The 24,052-nt window shown below is 46.5% G+C and overlaps 1 protein-coding gene across 1 annotated transcript in view; it reads left to right on the top strand.

Moving 5' to 3' along the window:
• Window positions 1–24,052, top strand: part of ENPP1 (ectonucleotide pyrophosphatase/phosphodiesterase 1) — a 519,644-nt gene that overhangs the window by 139,167 nt on the left and 356,425 nt on the right. Inside the window, exon 4 of the mRNA XM_085611568.1 lies at window positions 9,327–9,452. Within this exon, the coding sequence (XP_085467694.1) occupies window positions 9,327–9,452 (126 nt within the window). The remainder of the gene's footprint in view (window positions 1–9,326; window positions 9,453–24,052) is intronic.

Here is a 24,052-nt window from a genome sequence, read left to right as displayed (position 1 = left end):
ACCTTCTAACAAACTTGCCTCTGCGGTTTTGGATTCTTGAGGACACTTTGTGAAACTCTGTCCACGCCTCGCGGAACCCGCTGCGCGGGTCCCGCTTCGCAGAGGGGCGCTTTCCTGGGCTGAAGCTGTTGCGGGGGTACACCAGGGGCCGAGGGCTGCGAGCAAGAGGGCTGGGACTCCATTTCCCAGGAGCCCCAGCAACCCGCGCCCGCTCCACCTGGGCTGCTCTCCCTCCCCGCCCCGCCCCCAACGACTAGGTGAATTAAATACCGGCTTGCCCTGCAGTTCGTGGGACCTTCTAACAAACTTGCCTCTGCGGTTTTGGATTCTTGAGGACACTTTGTGAAACTCTGTCCACGCCTCGCGGAACCTGCTGCGCGGGTCCCGCTTCGCAGAGGGGCGCTTTCCTGGGCTGAAGCTGTTGCGGGGGTACTCCGAGGGCTGCGAGCAAGAGGGCTGGGACTCCATTTCCCAGGAGCCCCAGCAACCCGCGCCCGCTCCACCTGGGCTGCTCTCCCTCCCCGCCCCGCCCCCAACGACCAGGTGAATTAAATACCGGCTTGCCCTGCAGTTCGTGGGACCTTCTAACAAACTTGCCTCTGCGGTTTTGGATTCTTGAGGACACTTTGTGAAACTCTGTCCACGCCTCGCGGAACCCGCTGCGCGGGTCCCGCTTCGCAGAGGGGCGCTTTCCTGGGCTGAAGCTGTTGCGGGGGTACACCAGGGGCCGAGGGCTGCGAGCAAGAGGGCTGGGACTCCATTTCCCAGGAGCCCCAGCAACCCGCGCCCGCTCCACCTGGGCTGCTCTCCCTCCCCGCCCCGCCCCCAACGACTAGGTGAATTAAATACCGGCTTGCCCTGCAGTTCGTGGGACCTTCTAACAAACTTGCCTCTGCGGTTTTGGATTCTTGAGGACACTTTGTGAAACTCTGTCCACGCCTCGCGGAACCCGCTGCGCGGGTCCCGCTTCGCAGAGGGGCGCTTTCCTGGGCTGAAGCTGTTGCGGGGGTACACCGAGGGCTGCGAGCAAGAGGGCTGGGACTCCATTTCCCAGGAGCCCCAGCAACCCGCGCCCGCTCCACCTGGGCTGCTCTCCCTCCCCGCCCCGCCCCCAACGACCAGGTGAATTAAATACCGGCTTGCCCTGCAGTTCGTGGGACCTTCTAACAAACTTGCCTCTGCAGTTTTGGATTCTTGAGGACACTTTGTGAAACTCTGTCCACGCCTCGCGGAACCCGCTGCGCGGGTCCCGCTTCGCAGAGGGGCGCTTTCCTGGGCTGAAGCTGTTGCGGGGGTACACCAGGGGCCGAGGGCTGCGAGCAAGAGGGCTGGGACTCCATTTCCCAGGAGCCCCAGCAACCCGCGCCCGCTCCACCTGGGCTGCTCTCCCTCCCCGCCCCGCCCCCAACGACCTGCCCACCTCCACTACAGCTATATACTAACGCGTGAGTACCGCTGCGCGGGAGCTCGCCGGGAGAAGCCCGGGACAAGGGCGGGACCGTCTGTGGCCGTCAGGGGCCAAAGGAGGCCGGGCTGGGCCATACCCCTTATCCTTTCCACCCAAACTCTGGTTGAACTTTGCTTGTGCATAAGGTGATGCCCTCACCTGCAGCACGTGAAACTCCAGCAAGGGAGGGGGGTAGCAATACTGGGACGCTGGACAATTACTTCAAACCCGCTAAAGGAGAGGGGGGCAAAGAAAACTCCCTAGAGAGACGTAGGGCGGACCGTCGCCGATCTATTGAATCAATGAAGTGTAGACCCCTGACTGAAATTATCCCGTATCCTATCTCTCAAGAGGAGGGCACTCCCCCCAATAGCTTGAATTCGATGACCCTTGATGACTTCCCCCTCCTACTTCGGGAAATCCCAAGCTCCCCCGGCATGCTGCCTGAAAAAGTCGCAGACACAACTCCACTTTTGTCATCTGACACTCCAGTTAACCTGGTTATCCAATCTCCCCCCTTGAATATAAATAAGAAGAGCAAGCCAAAGCAAAGTGTTGTGGTGGAGATGCATATGCCTCCACCTAGCAAACGCAGTAGGAAGTCCATGGGGGGGCGGGGGAAAACCAAACTTTCTCACCTAGATTTTGGCAAAAAATATAAAAATGCACTCCAATCTGGGAAGGACAATGAGACTGCGCCCATCGCTGTCCCCTCCAAAGATCCAAGCCCTAACACAGCTGCTATTAACAGCGATCCAGTGGTCAACACATCCAACACAAACCCCCCTCTCACATCTATAGGGAGTATAGAATTCTTATTTCGTTCCCTCTTGCAGCCTATTAGTGACAGCCTGAAAAAGGTTGAGATAAGGCTGACTACACTAGAGACATCCCTAAATACCTTAGTTAGTAAGCAATCCAAGAATGTGGGACCTCATCTCCCTGTAGGAAACGCCCCTAAAACAGGAGCTTTACAGGGTACCAACATAGTCCCCTCCCGGGGTGCTCCTACTGCTCCCCCCTTGCAGCGACTAATGGCTATCCCAGTCCAGCCACCGCGTAATAATCCAACTTATAGGCCTTTACAACCAACAGACTCTGCCCCCGAAAGCTCTCAGACAGGGACCAATGATGGCCTCCCCGAAGCTGGAAGCACCCTCTTTCTTCCCCCGGGGCGACCAGTCCCAAGACCACGGAGACCAGATTTGCCGCCAGAAGCTAATAATCTAACGGTGGTGTTAGCAGGTGCTCCTCAAATAAGAACTGGCGAAAATGAAGATTACCAATCCCTAAAGAAAAAGGTGATCAAGTGGCTAAATTGGAACCGACCCTTACCACCTCATTTTAACAACGAGATTATTATGGTTAGAAGGGTCCCTTGGCTAGGGAAGACAAGAAAAACAATAATAGGGGACTGCATTCTGGTAACTTTTAAAGATCAGGGCACCGTTTTGCATATTTGTGAAGGAGTAAATCGTTCATTGGACTCCACCATCCAGACCCGCCCAGTATCCTTTTTCTTCCCTCCTATTCGCATGCACTATGCTCCTTTGCATGACGAATGGATAAGGGTGGAACAAAGACGCGGACACAAAGCTTATGCACAGCACCCTAACTCCCAAGTGCCTGAAACACCCTATTTCCACTTCAATCGTTTTAACTGCTTGAACAGCCTGGATGGGGTTGACTGACTCTCTGCTTACAGCCCAGTGACTCTGGATAATGGCACCGACGGATTTCCTGATCCATCTCCCTCGATCGCGGGTAAAATTCCTGGTCTAATGAATGTCACGGTGACCCCGGACAATGGCTTTTGTAGACCCTCTGATCCACTCGCCCGTAGTGCTGGCAATGTTACCGAACTATTAAATGGTTCAGAGCTCCTGGATAATGGCCCCTGTAGTCTCCTCGAGCCATCTGCCCCCACCGTCGGTAATGCCCCAGAACTTCTGATCGAAGCGGCACCTGTAACCATCTCCTCCAACCCTTCTGGCACGGCAACTGACACCTCCGAACACCTAAGGTTAATCTGCTGGAATGTTGCTGGACTGGCCAACAAACTGGGTGACCCGGACTGGGTAAATTACATTGAGACTGGAGATGTATGTATGTTCCAGGAAACCTGGGCTAGAGAGAATTATGGTCATCAAGGCTACATGTCCTTTTCCATCCCAGCTAGGTGGGAAGGCAAGGGCCGTCCGTCAGGGGGGCTGACGATCTGGGTTGCATCTCATTTAGGCTGCACGGCAACACGGCTGCCGGCTAACTCAGAAGACATTCTTGTGGTTTCATTATCCTGGCCTAACCAAGCCAAACTTGTGTTAATTAACATCTATTCTAGGCCAGTGGGAATTGCAAAGGAATCACCGACCATAGATGAACTCACGAACTTTATATCTGAACTACAGAGTGATTCATTTTATGTGGTGGGAGGGGATTTTAATTCTCATTTTGAGCCACTTCCTGGTCTTTTGGAGGGGTTCTCATCGGAAGAAGAGGCCAGTTGGGCAGTCCCCCCAGTGGAAGCTCCCCCCCCGAAGGATTGGACCCCACTTGCATTACAAATCACAGCTCTAACCCTAAAGTTCGGAATCAGAGCCTGTAACGGGCGAATGAAATCAGATATACCCAGTAAAACCACCTACAACAGACTGGGAAGAGAGTCCCGCCTGGATTATGTCCTGGCCCAAATAGTGAAGTGGCCGACCATTCAGGATTTTAGGGTTATGGAACGGTCAGATAGCGACCATAATGCGCTCGAGCTCGACTTGGTCACCCCTGGCCCTCAAGCTCCTGTGACCAATGTAGAAGGGAACAAACCTGCGCTTCTCCTAGAAAATAGTAGGAGAAGAATTAGGTGGGAGCACTTGGTTATAAGTAAGAACAAACTCCCCATGCTCTATGACGGGATAACTCCCGTCTTGGAAACTGTGGGGAGTTTGGTCAACGAAGCAAGCAACAATGATTCCCGGGTTAAATTGTACAAGGCTCATGAGGACCTTATAAAGGCTGCGGCCCCTCATCTCTCTAGTAGCTTACGAAAACCTAGACAGGGGTGTCAAGGCAAAACAACATGGTATAGTCCGGCATGCAGAAGGGCAAAAGCAGAACTCCTCAGACTTATTAAGGAGGGACTAGGGGGGGATAGCCTAAGACAAAGCAGGCGAGCTTACAAGAAATTAGTTACCCACGCTAAGGCCGAGTGGGAGGAAAATCAGTGGGAAGAACTTAGCTAGGCCCTAGCGACCCAAAACCAACGTCTGTTCTGGAGGATAGTGAATGGGGGGTCGGGGCATCTTCAATCGGCAATAGAGCCCAATATTGCCCCAGGGGTGTGGCAGGCTCACTTTCAGTCTCTTTACAGTTCTGAGCCGGGAGAATCCCCTACTGTCACCGAGGTTGGTTGGCCAGGCTATGAAGGAGAGCCGATAACGCTGGGTGAGGTCACCGCTGCCATCTCAGGTCTTGCTTCTGGAAAGGCGCCAGGACTGGATGGCTTACCTGGGGATATGTTCAAACAGGAGCCCATTGTATGGGCCCCCTACCTTACTGCCCTTTTCAATGGAGTTCTAAGTGGCATGGAAATCCCTGGTACTTGGCTGGGGGCAGAGGTGGTCCCTATCTTTAAAAAGGGCTCGCCTCTCCTCCCGGCCAACTACAGACCCATCAGCTTAATCGATGTAGCACAGAAGCTGTTTGGCAGGGTTTTGCTGAATCGCCTCCAGGATTGGATGGAGGAGGTGGGTGCCCTTAGTCCCTATCAGGCGGGATTTAGGAAGGGGGTATCCACAGTGGACCAGGCTTTTAGGTTGAATCTCATCTATTGGAGGGCAGCAATATTCGAGGGCGGCAGTCTGTACACAATTTTTGTGGACTTACAGGCCGCCTTCGATCTGGTGCCCAGGGGAAAACTCTGGAGCGTCTTGGCAGAGATTGGCCTTCCCCCGGACATCCTAGTAATCTTACAGAGGCTTCACCATAATAATTATGCCCGAGTGAGGTGTGGGCGGTCGGGGGAATTGACCGATAGATTCCCCGTTGGCCGAGGGGTAAGGCAGGGTTGTGTGCTGGCACCGACCCTGTTTTGCCTCTTCGTCAACGGGGTAATTGCCCACCTAAATGCCACCGATTATACTGACGCCCCCAAACTTAATGGCAGCAGGGTGCCCGCAATTATGTTTGCGGACGACACCCTGCTGCTATCTAAAACCCCCATGGGGATACAGAGGATCCTTGATTCATTTGTAGCCTTCTGTACGGACAGAGGGCTAGAAATCAATGCGGCTAAAACTAAATTCATGGTTTTAAATCCGAGCCAAAAATTGCGGCCGAATCCGCAATTGGGAGTAGCACGGCTCGAGAGGGTTGTCACCTTTGAATATCTAGGTGTGACTCTCAATGAAACCATGACTTGGGGACCCCACCAGATTAGGGCGAACCTCAAACTTACACAAATCACTGGGGGTATCGCCCGGATGATGACCGGCTCCCCATACCGCCCGCTGGGGGCCCTAATTCAGATATACAAGGCCCAGGCCAGGGGAGCGATCATGTATGGGGCGGAACTGTGGGGACACACACCATGCCATAGCCTGTCATTAATAGAAAACAAGTTTATAAGACAGATAACTGCGCTTCCCCCCAGTACCCCGCTCCTCCCCTTGAGGCTTGACCTCGGTCTACGACAATTATCTGATGAAATAAGCCTGAGACCAATAGCCTTCTGGCGTAGGTTGTGGAGCAGTAATGATCTTGCAGCATACAGGGCGGAACTGGCAGAATTATTGAACCACCCAAAAGCGCTCCGTATCCCTTGGGTCAAAAACATCCAATCCACCTGCATGGAACTAGGGCTCCCCGACTTATGGACTGACCCTGCGAATGCCGCACTGAATATCTCTAAAAGGTCCCTGACTAACGTATACCACGAACGTAAATTAGCTAGGGCCAGAGTCACCCAGGCAGAGGGGTCTCTATCCTCTGTGTTTTTGCAAAGCAAGGACCTTTATAGGTTTGAGAGGGTATTGGATCCTATCTTTCCGGTACTTGCTAGGAAGCTGTTTCTCCAATGGAGATACGGCTCATTGCCTTTTCGGTCCTTTACAAGTACTTGGTCATCGCCCCCCACTACGACGCAGTGCCCGGCTTGTGATGCCTTGGAGGAAACCGATTTACACGTGGCCTTCTTCTGCCCAGCCTACAGGGCAGCGCGGAAATACTGGCTTCTTCCCTTGATTAGGAATATGGGCGGCAGGGAATATGCTCCAATGTATAGGATTTTAAAATCTGATCTCTCTGGTCCAACTGTCCTTGCATTATCTAAATTTTTTATTAATGTTTGGCATACGCGCAACCGCATTTTAAAGGTGTTGGGTCCCTCTTAAAAAATTTTAGATGCACAGTTTCTATTGTATTTTTAACATATGTACTTCCAATGTTTTAATGTTTGGATTTATTGTGATTGTATATGTGTATTGTTTTTCTTTTATGGCCAAATGGCCGAAATAAAGATTGGAAAAGTAAAGTATATGAACAAAAGCATGTATATGCAATGGCCCATATTTGTTCACATCAATGCTCTCCAATACTGACGAGTACTTTACTAAACAAAACTGCCAATTTTGTTTGTTTATCTGTTAATAAGATCAAAATTACAATATGCAATAATTCGGGAAAAAAAAGAAGAAAAAAATCAAATTGAAATGTAAAATGGCACCTAACGTATGCCACGTTAGTAGAAGTTGAATGTGGGTTAACATTCTAGCTTATTGAAACACATAAGGTGAATTTTCTGTTTTTACTGCACTTTGTCACTTTAAAAAGATTGTCTAGAAGTCGGGACTCTATGGTCCAGTTGAAGGCATTCGCCGAAACGCGTCGACCGTCCCTGTTGTTGTGCACTTGGTGAAGAAGATGAAATAAAAACGACATCTAACTGACCTTGCCGTGTTGTGAACTCCTTGGTGCCGTGGATGCTCTGGTGGGGGACGCTGCCGAGTTTCCTTTCAAATATATATATGTATGTATATATTCACTGAAAAAACCATAGGTTTCAGGCCTGATATAGTTAGGAATTAGCATTTAAAAAACCTTAGAAATTCTCTGAAAAAACAATAGGTTTTAGGGGTGTTATAGTTAGCTGGACATTTCAGTCATACAAAACCAGAGAAATTTGCCTGTTATAGTTAGTTGAGGTAACTATAACTCGCGCCCCTGCAATGCACTGCTGATGAAATCACATATTACATCACTCATGACATTGTCAGTGACATCACGGATGACATCACTGACATCTCAAATGACATCCCTGATGACATCACTGATGACATCATCCACATGATAATCTGAAGCACCTCCTCACACCCTAATATCAACTTTGATACACCAACTCTAAAATACAGGCTACCATTTTCGAAACCAAAGACACACCAATACCAGTCTCTACATGCCTTCTCACTGATTCCTAGGTCTACACGCACATCTATTCATCCACCCATACTGTCACTCATACATGCAGTCACTCATCAATACAGTGACACTCATACACCTCTACAGACACTCAGACACCGCCACTTATCCATAGTTACTCATACACATAGTCAAGTCAAGAAAAGCTTCATTTCTATAGCATTTTTCACAATCATAAAAGCACAGATAAAATAAAAATATTACACAAACATTTACACCAGAATTTAGAAACGGTAACCATTAAAAGAAACTTTTGATCTTGATATATATTCCATATTATTAAAAAGAATAGTAAACATTAAAAAGACAGTACATCTGAATAATGTTGCCCCCCCTAAATCACAATACGCTTCCTTTGACAAATGACTTTCTTTAAAAACATGGCTATCCTCCAGGCTACATGTTCATTTTCTAAAAGCTGGAGCTTGATAAAAGCCAGAAGACATTGCCTCAGGCCCCAGATTTTTAAAAGTGGAATTATCCAGGCCTTTCTTAACTCTAAATAAAATTTACAAAATAGGACTAGGTGAGATGAAGATTGAGCCGATTGCGCAGCCTCTTACTTTCAAAGATGGTGCGACTTCCACGGCCGGGCGCCGTCAATTCAATTGTACTGCAAAGGCCCGTGAGCTTTGAAGTCGCACTCGACTGCTAATTCTGCCTAAACATTTTGAAAGTAAGAGGCTGCGCAAGGAGGAATTATGCCGATTTGCGGACCAGAGCTGCTAATATTGAATCACTGAACCTGCCCTGACATCGAGGGGCCCACTGGAGGGCTTTTCAATGTTTAAAGACAATGCTGTAATCAAATTAAATAAAATGTTACACGGAATCCACTGAGGATAAAAAATATTTTTACAAGGACCACAAGTCCCTGCATGCTTCACTAAGGCCCACCGGGGGCAGGATATAAAGTGCATGCAAATTCGTGTCACATGTTTTCAGCTGCCTAGGAAGAAGAGGCTGCTGCCTCGAAACGCGTTGGCAATGGAGAAGAATTTTCACCTGGTATGCAGAGGCAGGCTTTCCTGGAAATGAACTGTTTAGGCAGAATTAGCAGTCGAGTGCGACTTCAAAGCTCACGGGCCTTTGCAGTACAATATATATATATATATATATATATATATATATATATATATATACACTCAGTAATGCTTAAGATATTGAGTGCACTACTTAAGAACAGATAACAAAATGTAACACACAAAAGAGTTCTTGTGTACCTAAGTAGGTTTTTGGATTACTACAGAATAAAATAAGAGTGCCCACTGTTCTAAAAATAATCGTTTCCTATCAAGCAATTGTATTTTCTTTGAGTCAAAGGCAGGTTTGAATGTATTGGTATGAGTAATGCTTATATACAGCAATTCTTTGGGTAACACTTGTGTGTTCAATGTTTTTCTAATCACAGCCAAGACCTGGGTATGCAATAGCTTCCGATGTGGCGAGAAGAGAGTAGCTGGGAGTCTCTGTTCCTGTTCTGATGACTGCAGAGGAGCTGGAGATTGCTGCCTCAACTATAATACTCTTTGCTTGGGTAAATTTTGTTTGACATCACTTTACAGTTTGCGGTTTAACATATGGTTATTGATACTCCTTGATTAAGATTAAGCCTAGGCTTTGATATTGTTCAGAGGAAAATAGCAATGGTTTAAAATTGTAAAAAACCTAGAGATTCTGGCAGACTCATTTAATCCATTCTGCTGAACCCAGATCCAGGAAATGGCTGAGAGCACTTCAAGAGCACATCCCGCAGGGGTCACAATTCTCTAACTTCACCCTATAAGCCTTTCTGTGCTACCAACCATCAATGGTCACCAAGCCTCTCATTCTCTTACCTGTTTACCACGCAGGCCCTATAAGAAGATACATTGTGGTGCAAAAGGAGTGCACCCTCTGGATGGATTTCCTTGGCTCCCCGCACAGCCTGCGAATTCGGAGTACCTTCAATTCACATGACCATGATCTCTTTTTATCCTTCCACTCCCACAAGAGGGTCCATTACCATGCTGATTCCTTCACAGATGCACTGACAAAAAATCTCTAGATTCAATTTCATATCCCAAACCTGGCATGATCTCTCGCTCATTCTCTTTTACTTTACATTTTCTCAACCACTCAATGAACAAAAAGTCAAATGTATCTGATTATTGAGACCAAAAACTCCTCTCTTCTCTTATACAATGTGAAATCAAATTGACAATCACGCAAGGCGGCATGGCATAAATGCAGGACTATACAGCAACGCAATCCTCAAATCACCTACTGCAAAGCCCTCATCCTGGCATATCCTAGCCATAAAGATGTTAAAAAAACGGATTCTTCCAAGCAGTTTGGAGTCTCCTTAAACTCTTGTGCACTAAATCAAACTCCTTCTCTCACATTACTTGTATATCCCTTAATTCTTGGGCGTTCCAGCTGTTACCCCTGCATATCTTCTACCTCACAAGTGAACCCTACACAGGTTGTTAACCTCAAATTTAGTCCCTGAGATTTTCTAATGCTGTCTTTTCACACCTCTCCTGAAAGAAAACACTTGATTTCAACATTCTCAGTAATGTAATGGTGCCCCTGAATCCATTCTTCTTTGTAATAATGCTCTATCATTGACTGCCAAGATGAGAAGTTGTCACCCTTTATGTCAGAGAGGCCACCTCCTCTTGGGATGCAACACAAGACTTTACCTGCAGTTTTTAATTAACTCGTCAGTGTGAGGGACATTACACCAATTTCCTTCACCTACCTCTGGAGTGCGGAGAATGTGGATGTCCAAATTCATATCTAAAGCCAGTAAGCGGTCTGCAGCCCAGGGCTTTTTTTCTGATTGCTGATGAGCGCTTTGGCACAAGGATGTCCTCTGTATGCAGTCTTTTTGCTCCTTCTGTATTTCACTCCATGTGTTGCTCCTGCAAAGTTCAAACCCCTGAGCTCTGATCACAACCGGAGAGGTGTTAGTGGAAAGGTTAGATTCACCCCTTTCCTGTATCAGTTCCAACAATATCTATCTCTAGTGGATCACTGATTGGGAATTGCCCCAGGAACGCAATTCTCTAGCAGGGATCCACGCACGCAACACAGACTTTTGTAAGGAGGAAATAATGCACAGGAATGCCATATTGCTCCTTTAAAAAGAAACTCCAGAAGCTTTCTCACCATTGGAGTGGTCCCAATTTCTCTGCCCTAGAATCAACAAGTACCACGAGACACCAGGGACTTTCTTTTCATAAAAAGGGTGGAGAGTATGCCCATCCTAGTATTGGATGCAGACTCCCACCAGCTTACACTAGACAGACTTCCTGACCTCCTGTGTGGCCAGTTTGGGGATTGAAACACAATCTGTTCACCCTAAGAGGGCAGAAAGCCCATGGCACACCAGGGAAAATGAAAAAATATATAACAAAATTACAGTTGGGGGGCTGACCCATCCAGGCATTGTGTCTTTCTCCCAACCCTCGGGCCTAGACATTCTGTCTCACTGCTTACCTCGTTGGGTGGCAGATTAGGGGTTCAACCTCAATATGGTTACCTCACGGGGAAGAAAGTGCATCGGACACCAGAGAAAATGTTTTTCCCGACAAAAAGAAGTGGGTGTGGTGGTCAGCCCAGCTTGACATCAGGCTGCAACCTTCAAGTCCTAAACTTAAGACATTCATTCTTCCACCCAAGGAGCAGATTAGTAGTTTATCCTCAGTCTGTATGTCTTAATGTGGCAGAAAGCCCCTGGTTGCAAGGGACAACTAATTTAAAACGAAAGGATTGGGTGGGAATGCTGCCTGTCCTGACCTTGGGCCACCCAGGAGCCTTAGGCAGCCTTTCTTTGAGAATAGAAAGCACACAAGAGTCCAGGGAATATTTTTTGAACAAAGAATGGTTGTGGGGAACAGCCCCACTGGCATTGAGCCATTCCTCCCATTCTCATGCCTAGACAGACTTTCGGCCTACTTTGGAAGACAACCCAGAGGGGCAGGGAAAATATATTAAAAAGAAATGTGATGGGTGGCCGTCTTGTCCTAGCTCCTGCCTACGCCCCTCCTCTGCCCCCATCCATGTGCTACATACTGTCTTTCTGTTTCCTTCAGGTAGGGCTGCAAGCGAACTAATGACCAGGGATTGGAATACAAAATGGAATAGAGTAAGGAGGCAGCCGGTCTTGCCACTGACCCCGCACCAGACAGTCTTTGTGTTTATCCCAAATGTACTCATGCAGGTGGGGGGAGCATTAGACACTAGAGACTTGTTTGTTTATACTAGTGGGGTGCAGAGATGGCCTATCCTGACATCAGGCTGCACTACCTAGTCTTTCTTCTCCCCTGAAGGGGGAGCAGATTGGGGTGCTTACCCAATGCTGCCCACCCCAGAGGAGGAGAAAGCCCACTAGACACCCTGGATCGGTGTCCAAAAAGGAATGGTGTTGTTGGCCATCCCAACTTGGCAGTGGTTGGCACTGTCTGAGCACCAGGTTAATATCAGTCTTTCTGGCTTCCTTAGTGGCTAGATTTGGGGGTTAACCAACTTTTCCACTCCTGGGTGCAAAAGTCTTCCTTGATATTGGGGATTAGTGTTCTAGAAAGGAATGGGATGGAGACTCTGTCTTGGCATTTGACTACTCTTTCAGCCCTCTGCAACAGAAGACAATCTTTCTGCCACCAATGGCAGACAGAATAGGGGTTTTACCTCCTTTCTCTCTGCTCACACCAGATAACAAAATATGAACAAAGAAATCCAAATTTCTTCTCATTTTCCATGTATGAGGGATGGTAGAAATATGTTACGTGTGGGTTAATAGGCACCAATGAAACGCTACAAACCCTGGGCATTTCTGAAGACCCTGGGCATACCAAGGTGGTGTTGATTCATGTGGATCCCATCACGTTGTCTTACCCAGAATACCATGCAAATATTAAATATGTGCCTAAAAACACTAATTTCATCTAACTTTCCATGGTTGATGGCTGCACTATATGGTCCCAGGTTCGCCAGTACCATGGGAATGCTACATATCCTGTCCATGTTTAAAAAACTAAGGAAAACTCAGGGCATGTGCCCTGCTTGGATCATATCAACTGTTCTTAATCGGAATGCCCAGTGCAGCTCATAACTATATCTAAAAATACCCAGTTTCTTCTCTTTCTTTCTATAAAGCTAGATGCAATATTTGGGCTCCAGTCATCCTGCACCAAGGTATCTCTGCCTGCCCATGTTTCTGGAAAGCCCCATGGGAGTCAGGATAGGGTGGCTTTCATGGAACCCAGCATATTTTCTTATTCAGAGTGCCATGCAAGCATCAAACCTAATACTGCAAACATCACATTTCCTTGCACTTTCCATGGGGGAAAGGCTGCTGTATTCCAACTTTAGGCTTATCTTAACCCAGGGCAAGCTACCAACTCTGGGCTGGAAGGGTGGTGTCACTTGCATGGACGCAAGCACCTTTTCCTACTGGGAATTCCCTGAAAATGTCAAAGGGTGATTTTTAAAAACACAATTTCACACATTTATATAACAGACATCTCTGGAACTTCCAGCCAATTTCAAATACCTTACCATCTGGCATTACCACTTGTTTATTGAGAAAAAACTCTTCCCAATATGTGTGGGTGGTCCTAACACGTGATAGAAATGGATCAGCGGGTTAACCATTTGAAGACTCCTTTGACACCAAAATGACTTTGCACCGTCCCAGCAGTTTGGACCCATTTCTGTCTAGTAGGTTAGGACTACCCACAAAGTTGGGGTGGAGTGGGTAGGACTTCACTGCTTTCGTGTAACCACGCCATTACCCCATAGTGTCTTGGTTGTTGTAGTTCAGTTTTCACACAAAGTCGATATTATTTTTCAGCTAATGCCGTCTTTCAAAATCACTAGTTGTTCGGGATTCCTCCCACATCAGTAGAGAATATTTACGGGTTGCTGGACATGCTGCCAATTTTCTCAGGTATAATTGAGTTTTTGCACCAGCTTTTGCTATTTCCAGGGAATTCTGAGTAAGAAAACGTGGTGGGATTGATGTCTAGTGTTCATAAATGTCTAGAGGTTTAGGTTTTCCTCTATGCCGGACGACCCCAGGCCTAAATACCATAGTTACACGCATCTCAAGATTTTTTGTAATTCAAAGCAAAAATCTTGACGTTTTTATGTTGCATTTGGGGCCTTTTCCATTCCTGGCTATAGGGCATTCCCCAAAAGTGAGGTACCTTTCTATTGTAGAAGTATAGAAATGCCGGGTGGTAATACATTTGTTGTTAGCCACAGATGCCCAAAATTTCCCTAAAATAAAAGTGTGGAAATTATGTGATTTTACCAAACATTTTATGATCATAACATTGAGTGTGATACACATAAACCATGCCACCTTGGACTTGTAGAGGTGTTTCATTTTCAGAACTGTATGGAATGGTAGGTTTCCCTTGTGCCGGCTAACTCCGGGCTCAAATATTACAGCTCCCCACAGCCCAAGAGTGATTGAAATTCCAAGCAAAATACTTAACTTTTCCTCAGTAAGTTTCGTAAACATTCCTGTCCTGGGCAATACAAGTGGCTTACTTTTTCATCTAGAGAACTGTGGGAATGCTGGGTGGTAGGATCTTTGTTGTCCCTCCTATCAAAATGTTCTTCAAAGTGATAGGAAGCAAGGGGCCTATTGAAGCAAGGCAAACGCTCCCAGTCAATGAAAAGGTGCAATAATCAAAAAGATCCTTGTACCACAAGGCACATGTCTAAAACGTTTACTATATTATGTGGGCACAGAGCCAGATGACATGGGTACCTGAAGTGCAGGTAAATACACCACATGCAGAAAATCTCTGCATTAGCAAATAAAATAAACTCACACAAACATTTCCCTCGGATTACATTGTTCAACCACACAACACCAGCCACCATGTACTGAATGTATTCATAGAGTGCGCTTAAACACAGAGAGGTTTCTTTCTCATATTGATTGATAACTAATGTCTATTTTTTGCCAGCTCGCTGGTACACTCAGATGAATGAAAATGCTGTTTGCACCCTTTAGGATTCAATCCTGTGACAGTAGGGTCAGACACAAGTTCACCAAGTAATCAAACCTTGGAATGATTATTGGTACTCTAATAGCAGCACATCCTGTAACAAATTAGTGCAACTGTTAAGCAAATTAAATGGGCAAAACACAGTACACAAGGACATAAATCAAAATGCTGCATATTTTGTCATTAGAACTGACAGTAATGCCCACACAGAGAGCCACAGTATGCGATGCCTCATCTGTCACAGATCATGGATATATGCACATTCACCTAATAGAACCAAACAGGGCGACATCTGAGTGCCAAGGTCCCTACGGGATATTTGAGTGCTTTACACAAATTGCATTTATTGAGATCAACATGCACATACACAAAAACGCAGCCCAACATTGTCTCGCACGGACAGCCAAAAGAAGCGTATGGGAAGACTCTAACAGGCAGCCAATCGTAGGGGACAATTAACTAAGTGCCCATTTTATCTATATTTCTAGCCAGAATTTGCACCTATCTCCATACAAAATGACCTATGGGTTGCTGAGTCACTACTCCCAGCAGTCACCTGCCAATCATCTGACTCGTCCATTACTCTACTCCAATCCAGATCGAAGCACAGGAAGAAGAGACCGGTCAGGTCACGCTTCATCTGAACCAGCATCCCAGGGAGATCTCTTGCATATTGGGGGCATCTTGGGTCTCTGTGGCATACTGAACATAGGACGTGCTTCAAGAAATATTCACAAAACCTAGGGAACTTACTCACAAATCTGATTGATCGAAATGCTTAAAGCAATCTAAACCACTAGCAATTACTGAAGACCAAGAGGATTCGCATATGGTTGGTTCCGACATTAACTTCACGATGGTCAAAAAGTGAACGGATACATTGGGCTCCAGAGTTATTAGCATTAGCTAATATTAAATATAGCATTTTATTAACCACTTTTCTTTTTCTCAGAGAGTTCTCCTAGGTAGCTTGGATATGCCTATATGTAGATATTGTGATGTGCCCTGCAATGTGACCACGAGGTGCACCCCTCTGATGAGCCCACACAAAGCATATTTTGGGTTGTTGCAGGGGCGGTTCCTCCATTGGAGCGGAGGAGCATCACCCAACTTAAGTTAGCCCCCCGAAGAATGAAAAATGAAATGGCAATACATTACCATTTTATTTTTCATCCTCCCATCTTGACACTCGCATCAGGACAGGAGCTGGCCCGCTGCAGAATGACTGCAGCAGGGAGGAGGGTGGGCTGTTTCTGCACTTTTCAAAGTGCACCTGTCATTTTGGATGGCCCCCTTGCTATGGCCAGCCACATATGCGCACTTTGAAACCTCTTACGGGGCTGTCTTAAGACAGCCAGGTCAGAGTAAGTGCAGGGCTCTAGTGTCCTTGGGAGCGTTGAGTGAGGCCGCTCCATCCAATCAGGGCACTGTTCTTACAGCGTGAGAGCAGTGCCAGGATTGGTGCCCACACTGCAGCATGATGTTGAGAAGAGGTCTGGAGCTGAAGAAGACTCAGGACGTTAGTTAAGATTTTTTTAATTAAAATGTTTGCACGCGCTTTCCCGTATCCCCCCGCCCAGAAGATGCCAGCCGCCACTGGGTGTTAGCACTTAGCAGTTCAGGAAGTGCTTTTCTGGGACAGTTCAAAGACTGCTGTGCGTGTGAGTGGTGTCTGTGTTCAATGGCACAGTGAGCAAAAACAGAACAATGGCATGCAGTCCAAAGTAGTTATTAAGATTGCTTGAAGCATTCCAAATCACGTTTTGTTATTCTCATTATGATTCATGCTACCATTAAACTGTCCCAATAGCATTCTACACTCGACAGGCTCGTGCTTACTGGCACCGTTAGCAAAAACCGAACAATAGAATGGCACACAGCCCAAAGTATCACCAAGCGACCCAAAGCAATCACCAAGCAGCCCAAAGTAATCACCAAGGTTAATTAAACCATTCTAATCGTCCCCCTGGAATATTCTCTCTGGGATTCGTGATATCATTACAATGTAATCCTCAGAATGCTGTTGTTTCAGTAACAATTGCAGTGCAGTGTGGCTGATGTCTACATTTAGCCACTGTTATGAAAATTATGCATCAAAATTTCCATAATATGGACCCTCTCTCTCTCTACCCCACCACACACGCACACATAAAAACTTCTGAACTTTTCTTAAACACCACAGTAAAAGTATAGTTCTGCTTACAGAAAAAATACGAAACCCCACTAAAATTCGCCAGTTATGGTTAGCTCAGCAAAAGTGACTGTGCAAGTGTCACACACACAATAACTTGTAGGTTGTTCATCTCTGCTGCACAAGGCCTCCCTTATTTAGGAGTGGGCTGTTGCCAGATTGTGTTTTCAGGGTGCGTTCTTAATGACCTGAAACTGTCTTTTTACATATTTACATACAGAATTGATCCCTGGTCTTTGGAATTAGCACTTCCAGCAATGAGTTGCAGACTTCCTCTAACATCTGCAGGCCAGTAGCTGAGCCTGTAGTCTTTCAGGTAGATTTTAAACGTATTTTGAGATTTTCATTGGCTATAGATTGTATATCCTTCAAAACAATTAAAACGCGGCTGGTCCATAGCAACAGAAGGCACTGTGGAAAAGATGGTCCTCACACGTAAATGTGCAAAGTTCCTTTATTTCTCTAGGGACAATCCATCGTAGAGAAACGTATATCCACCTTCTATCTGCTCCCTTCATAGAATGCACATTCTAGAAACCTACAATGCCACCCTCTATGACAACACACAGAACTCCATCGCATTCTAGTCTAGATAAGATAATGTATGCGGGAGAAGTGGAAGGGCTACACGAAGACCTAGCTTTATGAATGATTGTGGGTGATGTAATATAACTCAATATCATTTTTTGTTGTTATTTTGTCACTTTCTTTTATTTGTACATATTTGTTGTATCTTTAGTTGTTTTGTTGGTAATAGGGGATATGTGTGGTATAAGCTTTATCTAGACTGGAATGTAATGAATTCCGTATGTTGTCATGAACGGTGGCATAATAGGGTTCTAGAATATGCATCCTTTGAAGTGAGCAGTTAGAAGGTGGTTTTGGAGGTGAATGGACGTCTCTCTACAGTGGATTCTACCTGGAAAAATAAAAGAACTTTGTTTGCACATTTAGGAGTGAGGACCATCTTTTCCACTTTGGTGAATATTTGGAATAACCTACGTGGCTACTTTGCGGCTGGGAACAACCCAGATTTCAGGAAATCTTAGCAAGGCAACGTGAATCGACAAAAGAGAATTTAATAAAAACAAAAACATAGAGAAACATGTCAACACGCTGGCAGACAGTGAAAACAGTACTTTCGCTCGCCATCTTCAAAACACGTGAATGGCAAGTAAAATGGGTTTCTACGTTACCTACTGTGCAAGCATGGTCCTCGCGCGTAAATGTGCAAACAAAGTTCCTTTATTTCTCCAGGTACAATCCACTGTAGAGAAACGTCACATCCTCCTTCAAAATCACCTTCTAAGTATTCCCTTCCTAAGATGCACATTTTAGACCCCTTCAATCTCACCCTCCATGACAACACAAACTCCATCACATTCCAGTCTAGACAAAGCTATACCACAGAAGGTACATTTATAATTTTGTGAAGAGCAGGATTCCTGTGGAGTTCCATTTCAGAGTGGGTGCCGCATTCCATCTCTGTGCCACGGCTGACAAAGTTCAAAAAGAAGATTCCTGACCCATCATCTGCTTGTCCAGAGGAACAAGTCATTTGCACTGGGGACACGATGTAACTAAGAACACACACCAAGGATTTCATCTTGGGGAGGTTTCCCTGCATCCCACAGGAGAGGGAAAAAAACTCAGTGTGAGGAGGGAAAACTGCAGACTACCCGGACAGAATTTAGGCAAATGACAGAGCGCTCTGTAGCCCTGTTACTTTGACACAACATCTCAAGTTGAAACATGAAAAAGATCGTCTAAAGTTCCAGGGAGAAGCGTAAAAAGACTATTTAGCCAGGATACAGAACCCATTTAATTTTCCCTAGACGTGCTGCAGAAAATAGAAAAGATCATTGTCAATTTTCATCTGAGCATCTTTGTACTATATTGTATGGAGTGTAAAACATATCTGATGCAGAGAATAGAACCTAGGACTGGGAATAAAAAAAATGAGGGAGCACTGCCGAACCCAACAATTAAAATCGTCATGTTAATAAGAGGATTTTTGTTGTATTTGTTCATTTAAAATACAAAAAACGAATACAAATGTAACAAAATTCAAAGCAAAAAATGCTCATTTGGGAACAGCCTCATTAAAATATTTTGTCTACATTTTGTACTAGGCCCTCTAAGGCTGGCCATAGAGGGTTGGCCTAGCAAAAATTACTGAATGGATTTACGCCAAGCTTAGCAAAGGCACTTTTCTGGCTAAAGTTCTAGTTTAGTACCATATTTGGTGTAATTCCTTCAAGTGGATTTTTCTGTAAAAGTGATGCATAGTTTCCTGTGGGAGTTAAATTGGGAAACTCTGTTTTAGACACTCCCTTATATCTCCCAAAAAAGATGAACACAACTTGACATGCCTAAATACATTTTCTTTTTTGTGCAGATTCTTTAAATGGTGCCACAGTTATAAACACATTTAAAAAATGCATTTTCAGTGCAAACTGAAGACCTAGCCATAAGTAACAAATTTCTAATATATACTCATTTGGCGATAGCGACTCTCTAGTTATGGTGAAGTCTGAGTTTTCATTGGAAATTGGGTTTTTTGATTTGCATATATATGTGTGTTTGTATTCACTGAAATTGAAGTTATAGTTTGGTTTTCTGTTGATATATTAACACCTTTTTGAAAAACGTTTGACATTCATTAAAAAACTGCAGATATAAAAAAAGATCAACTGAAATTCCCCAAATATGTTTACCTCTGCAATCCAGAACTGGCACACCAACCATGCAAACCATAACCACATGAATCTAACCATGATTAAAGGGAGAGTGGGGGCACCTTACTACTGGTTAGAATAGGTAAAGTGCACTGAGTTCTAAAGCCAGCAGTAATATATGGCCCAGAAAGTTAAAAGGTCCCGGGTGACCACGCAGACAAGGTGGCTTTCTGACAGAGGTCACCCCCAGCCAAAAGCTAGGATAGACTAATCAAACCCTGGATAGACTTCCCAGGCTACAGAGCATTCACAGTTAACTGCTTCTGCCATATCTATTCTATGCCTCTCGGAACCTACATGTACCCCTATGTCATCATCTGCACTGTCATCAACCCATCTTTAGGGAACCCTCCTCACCTGCAGGCCACATTTGTAAGGTGCCTGACCCTACCTTGCTCACAGATACGTCCCAGAAGCCAGGCAGTACCACCGTGCCCAACTAGTTTATGTGGCCCATTGTGGCCCCTAGGTCATAATGCTTTCCACAACTAGCTATGCTAAAACACTAACAACCAACAGAGGCCAATAACAACTGCAAGTGTAAGGAACCAGGTCCCTGGCCATCCACTACCAGAAAGCTCCAATCTGGGACATTGGGTAGGCCCCACTTCCAGGGATATCGAAGGATTTTTGAGGCCCTGAGCCAAACATATTTTGGGGGCCCCTGTTTGGAACAGTTTTCAGTTTATGATCCAATTTCAACTTTGGCATGCCCTCTTTGTGCACACTCATCCAAATTCTAAATGTGGTTACATCTAATATTCCCGGATAGTGACGTGTTTTCAAAACTGTAACACAACAGTAGATCACTAATATTACTTGAAAAAATCTTTGCGACACCCTCCCTTTTCTCATATGCGAGATATATATTTTTTTTTTAAAACAAATTGTATTATTCAAATGACACATATAGAGCAGGTCTCTGTAACCCAGAGACATCTGCACAATAAGTACAAGGCATCATGACTTTGACTTTTCAATAATGATAGCCAGGAAAAAGAAAGAGTGATACAGATGAAAAAAAAAACATATGAAAACCCCCTCCAACAACCCCCAGTTGCACTAACAACATCCCACAAAACAACCTAGCCTTAGCTTTTGCACCGCAACCACTTACTAGAGTACATGTAAATGCAAGAAACTACGGCCTACACCAGCAGGGTAGCATTAATCTGGACGGAGGGACCCCAAAACGGCGACCGGCTCTAGCAGCAAGCCCCGATAATCTGCCCACTGCTTCCAAACCTTAAACTGTTTCTGCGGGCACCCTCGTGCAGTGAAAATAGGAAGCTCCAAGCCCATACAGAAGTTGAGCCCCCTCTTCCACACTGACACGAGGTTGGCGCCGAAGCCTTCCATGCCCTAGCAATATCTCTCTTCGCCAGAGTAAACCCCAGCAACATAAGATGGCGTTTATAAATATTACCCCCAATCCCATCCATAACATGTAAGAGCACCAACTTTGGCAACTGTGGCAGATCCCAGCACAGCACCACAGAGAGGCAAGTCACCACCCCCTCCAGTACCGTGATAAAGAGGGACAGTGCCAGATCGTATGTATCAGGGTCCCCTCCTCCTGCTTGCATCTAAGGCACAACGGGGAGGCCACCAGTCACGCCCTCCATAACCGGACCCGCGTAAAGTAGACCCGATGCAGGTATTTAAACTGGACAAAGCATAGGCGAACCGCTATTGCCGCCCCCGCGGGGAGGCCAGAGCCTCCGTCCAGTCTTCCACGTCCAGTGGGCCAACATCCCCCTCCCAGGCCCCTCCAAGCTTCTGGAATGCGGGGGAGCAGTGAGTCACCAGGGACTAGTATATTTTAGATGTCTTGTGGTCCTGAAGGTCCCCCATAAATACTTTAGCTTCTATCGGGCTGAACTCTGCCAGCGACTCCAAGCCCTCCAGACTGGGGAAGAGGCCATGTCAAAACTGGAGGTATTTGTAAATTTGGGTTTTAGGCATTTGAAACTCTTTTTGCAGGTCTTAAAAGGACTTCAGGATTAATCCCCACATGACGTCCCCCAGGGTAGAGACACCAATATTGTCCCATCCGCGAAACCCAGACAGAGTAGCCAGTTGTGGCAGGCGGCCATTGTTCCACAAGAGGGTCTCCCGTGTCAGCGTGTTCCACCACCCCATCCTCCGCAGGGCCTGTCTCCAAATCTGGAAAACTACCTGGGTCGCTGACGGCAGGGATTTACGTACGGCTGCGAGTATAAAATCGTATATAGGGAGAGATCCCCCATAAGACGCTGCTCTACAGCATAGGCAGGGCCATCTTTACCCCCATACCACCACTCATTTAAGACCAGTAGATGTGAGGCCATGTAATAGGATAGTATGTCAGAGGTCACCAGACCTCCACAATACGTAGAGAGGAAGCATGTCCGTAAAGCAACTCTTACCGTACCCCCTGCCCACAGGAATTGACCCAACGCTGCATTAACCTGCCTAAACCATCTAGGGGGAACCGGAAATGGGTGATTCTGCAACTGGTACAGTAACCGGAGGAGCGAGACCATCTTGGAAATGGCAGATCGACCATATATAAACAGCAGCATAAGAGACCATGTCTTAAGATCCTCCCGGACTCGGTCCCAGAACGGAGCCAAATTCCTTTCCCATGCCACTGTGGGGGAGTCCTATAGGAATACCCTAAGATACTTCGCTGGTGACAACCCGAACCGACGAGGTCCAGGCGCCCAAACCCAGAGAATCCCCAAGAAGACATAAGGTAGATTTGCTGGGGTTCAGATAGAGACCCAATGATTCCCCAAAAATCTGCATAATACGCAGCAGCTGCGGCCCCGTCCGATCAATGTCCGTGAGAAAGAATAACATGTAATCGGCATATAATGCAATACGATCCGACAACCCGTGCGCCCATTCAAAGCCGGTCACCTGCGCATCCATGCGTACCCAGGCGGCCAATGGTTCAACCGCCAGTGCAAACCAGTAAGGAGACAGCGGGCAGCCTTGCCTGGTCCCCCGTCTAAGAGAAAAGGTGGAGGAAATAGAGTTAGCGACATGTACCAACACAGTAATATCCGTATAGAGTAGGGACAGGTTGGCCAGGAAGCACGGTCCAAGATTCAGTCTATGTAGTAGTGCAACTAGATATACCCAACTAAGGGAATCAAATGCCCTGTCCATATCTGCCAACAAAAGCATCGCCCGGTCGGTATGCTCCCGAATGACCACAACCGTGACCTGTGCATGGCGAATATTATGTTGGGTCGCCCTCTGGGACATAAACCCGGCCTGGTCGGGGTACACCAGAGAGGGGATGTGGGACCGCAGCCGGTTGGCCAGGGCCTTGGCTAATATTTTAGCTTCTACGTTCAGGAGCGAGATGGGACGATACGATGCATGCAGGTCAGGAGGTCTACCAGGTTTATGGAACACCACCACCTCCACATGTCTCCAATCCTGAGGAAAACAACCCCTCTCATGGGACTCCTCTACTACTTTAAGGTAATGGGGTCCAAGTTGCAAAAAGAAGTTCTTAAAGAACTCACAGGGAATCCCGTTTGGCCCCGGAGCCCTACACGAGTTAAGGTTTCCCAAGGCTGCACCCAATTCCTCCTCAGTGAGCAGGAGATCAAGCTCCGCACTCGCTTCATCGGACAGAGCCCGAGGCGGGAGCTCGTCCAGGAACTGGCCTATCTCGTCTTCATGGAGACATTCTCTGGGGGCATATAGCTCCACGAAATATGAAGAGAAGCTTTCAGCTATGTCTATGGAGTCTGCGATGGGCCGGCCATCCAGGCCTACTATACCGGGGAGGGGCTAGGAATGAAACATCCCCTGAAAGAGCCGATGAAGCATCTTGCTAGATTTATCCCCCATTGGTTAACCCGGCTGCGCATTGCCAGCCAGGGTAGGTGGGCCTCATCCAGAAGGAGGGCTGCATAGTTCTGTTGCCCCAGCAGCAGCTGTTGCCGTATCGGGTGACCCCCAACCCCTCGACTGCGACGATCAAGATCTGAAATATTGGCCTCCGCTTGAAGCAGAGCCCTCATCCGAGTCCTATAGGCTGCAGCGCAAAAAGAGATGTCCACCCCCCGCAGGGTGGGCTTCATTGCCTCCTACACCGGTTCCGCCTCAGAAAGCGAACACACATTCAGCGTCACATATTGATCAAGTGCGCTCTGCAGAGATTCCCTGTAGTCTGCCTTCTGGAGGTTCCACGTTG

Source organism: Triturus cristatus, chromosome 6 (genome assembly GCF_964204655.1).
Source record: "Triturus cristatus chromosome 6, aTriCri1.1, whole genome shotgun sequence".
In the NCBI taxonomy this organism is placed as follows: Eukaryota; Metazoa; Chordata; class Amphibia; order Caudata; family Salamandridae; genus Triturus; species Triturus cristatus.
The sequence above is the reverse complement of the archived record's forward strand: the minus strand, read 5'-3'. Positions and strand labels throughout refer to the sequence as shown.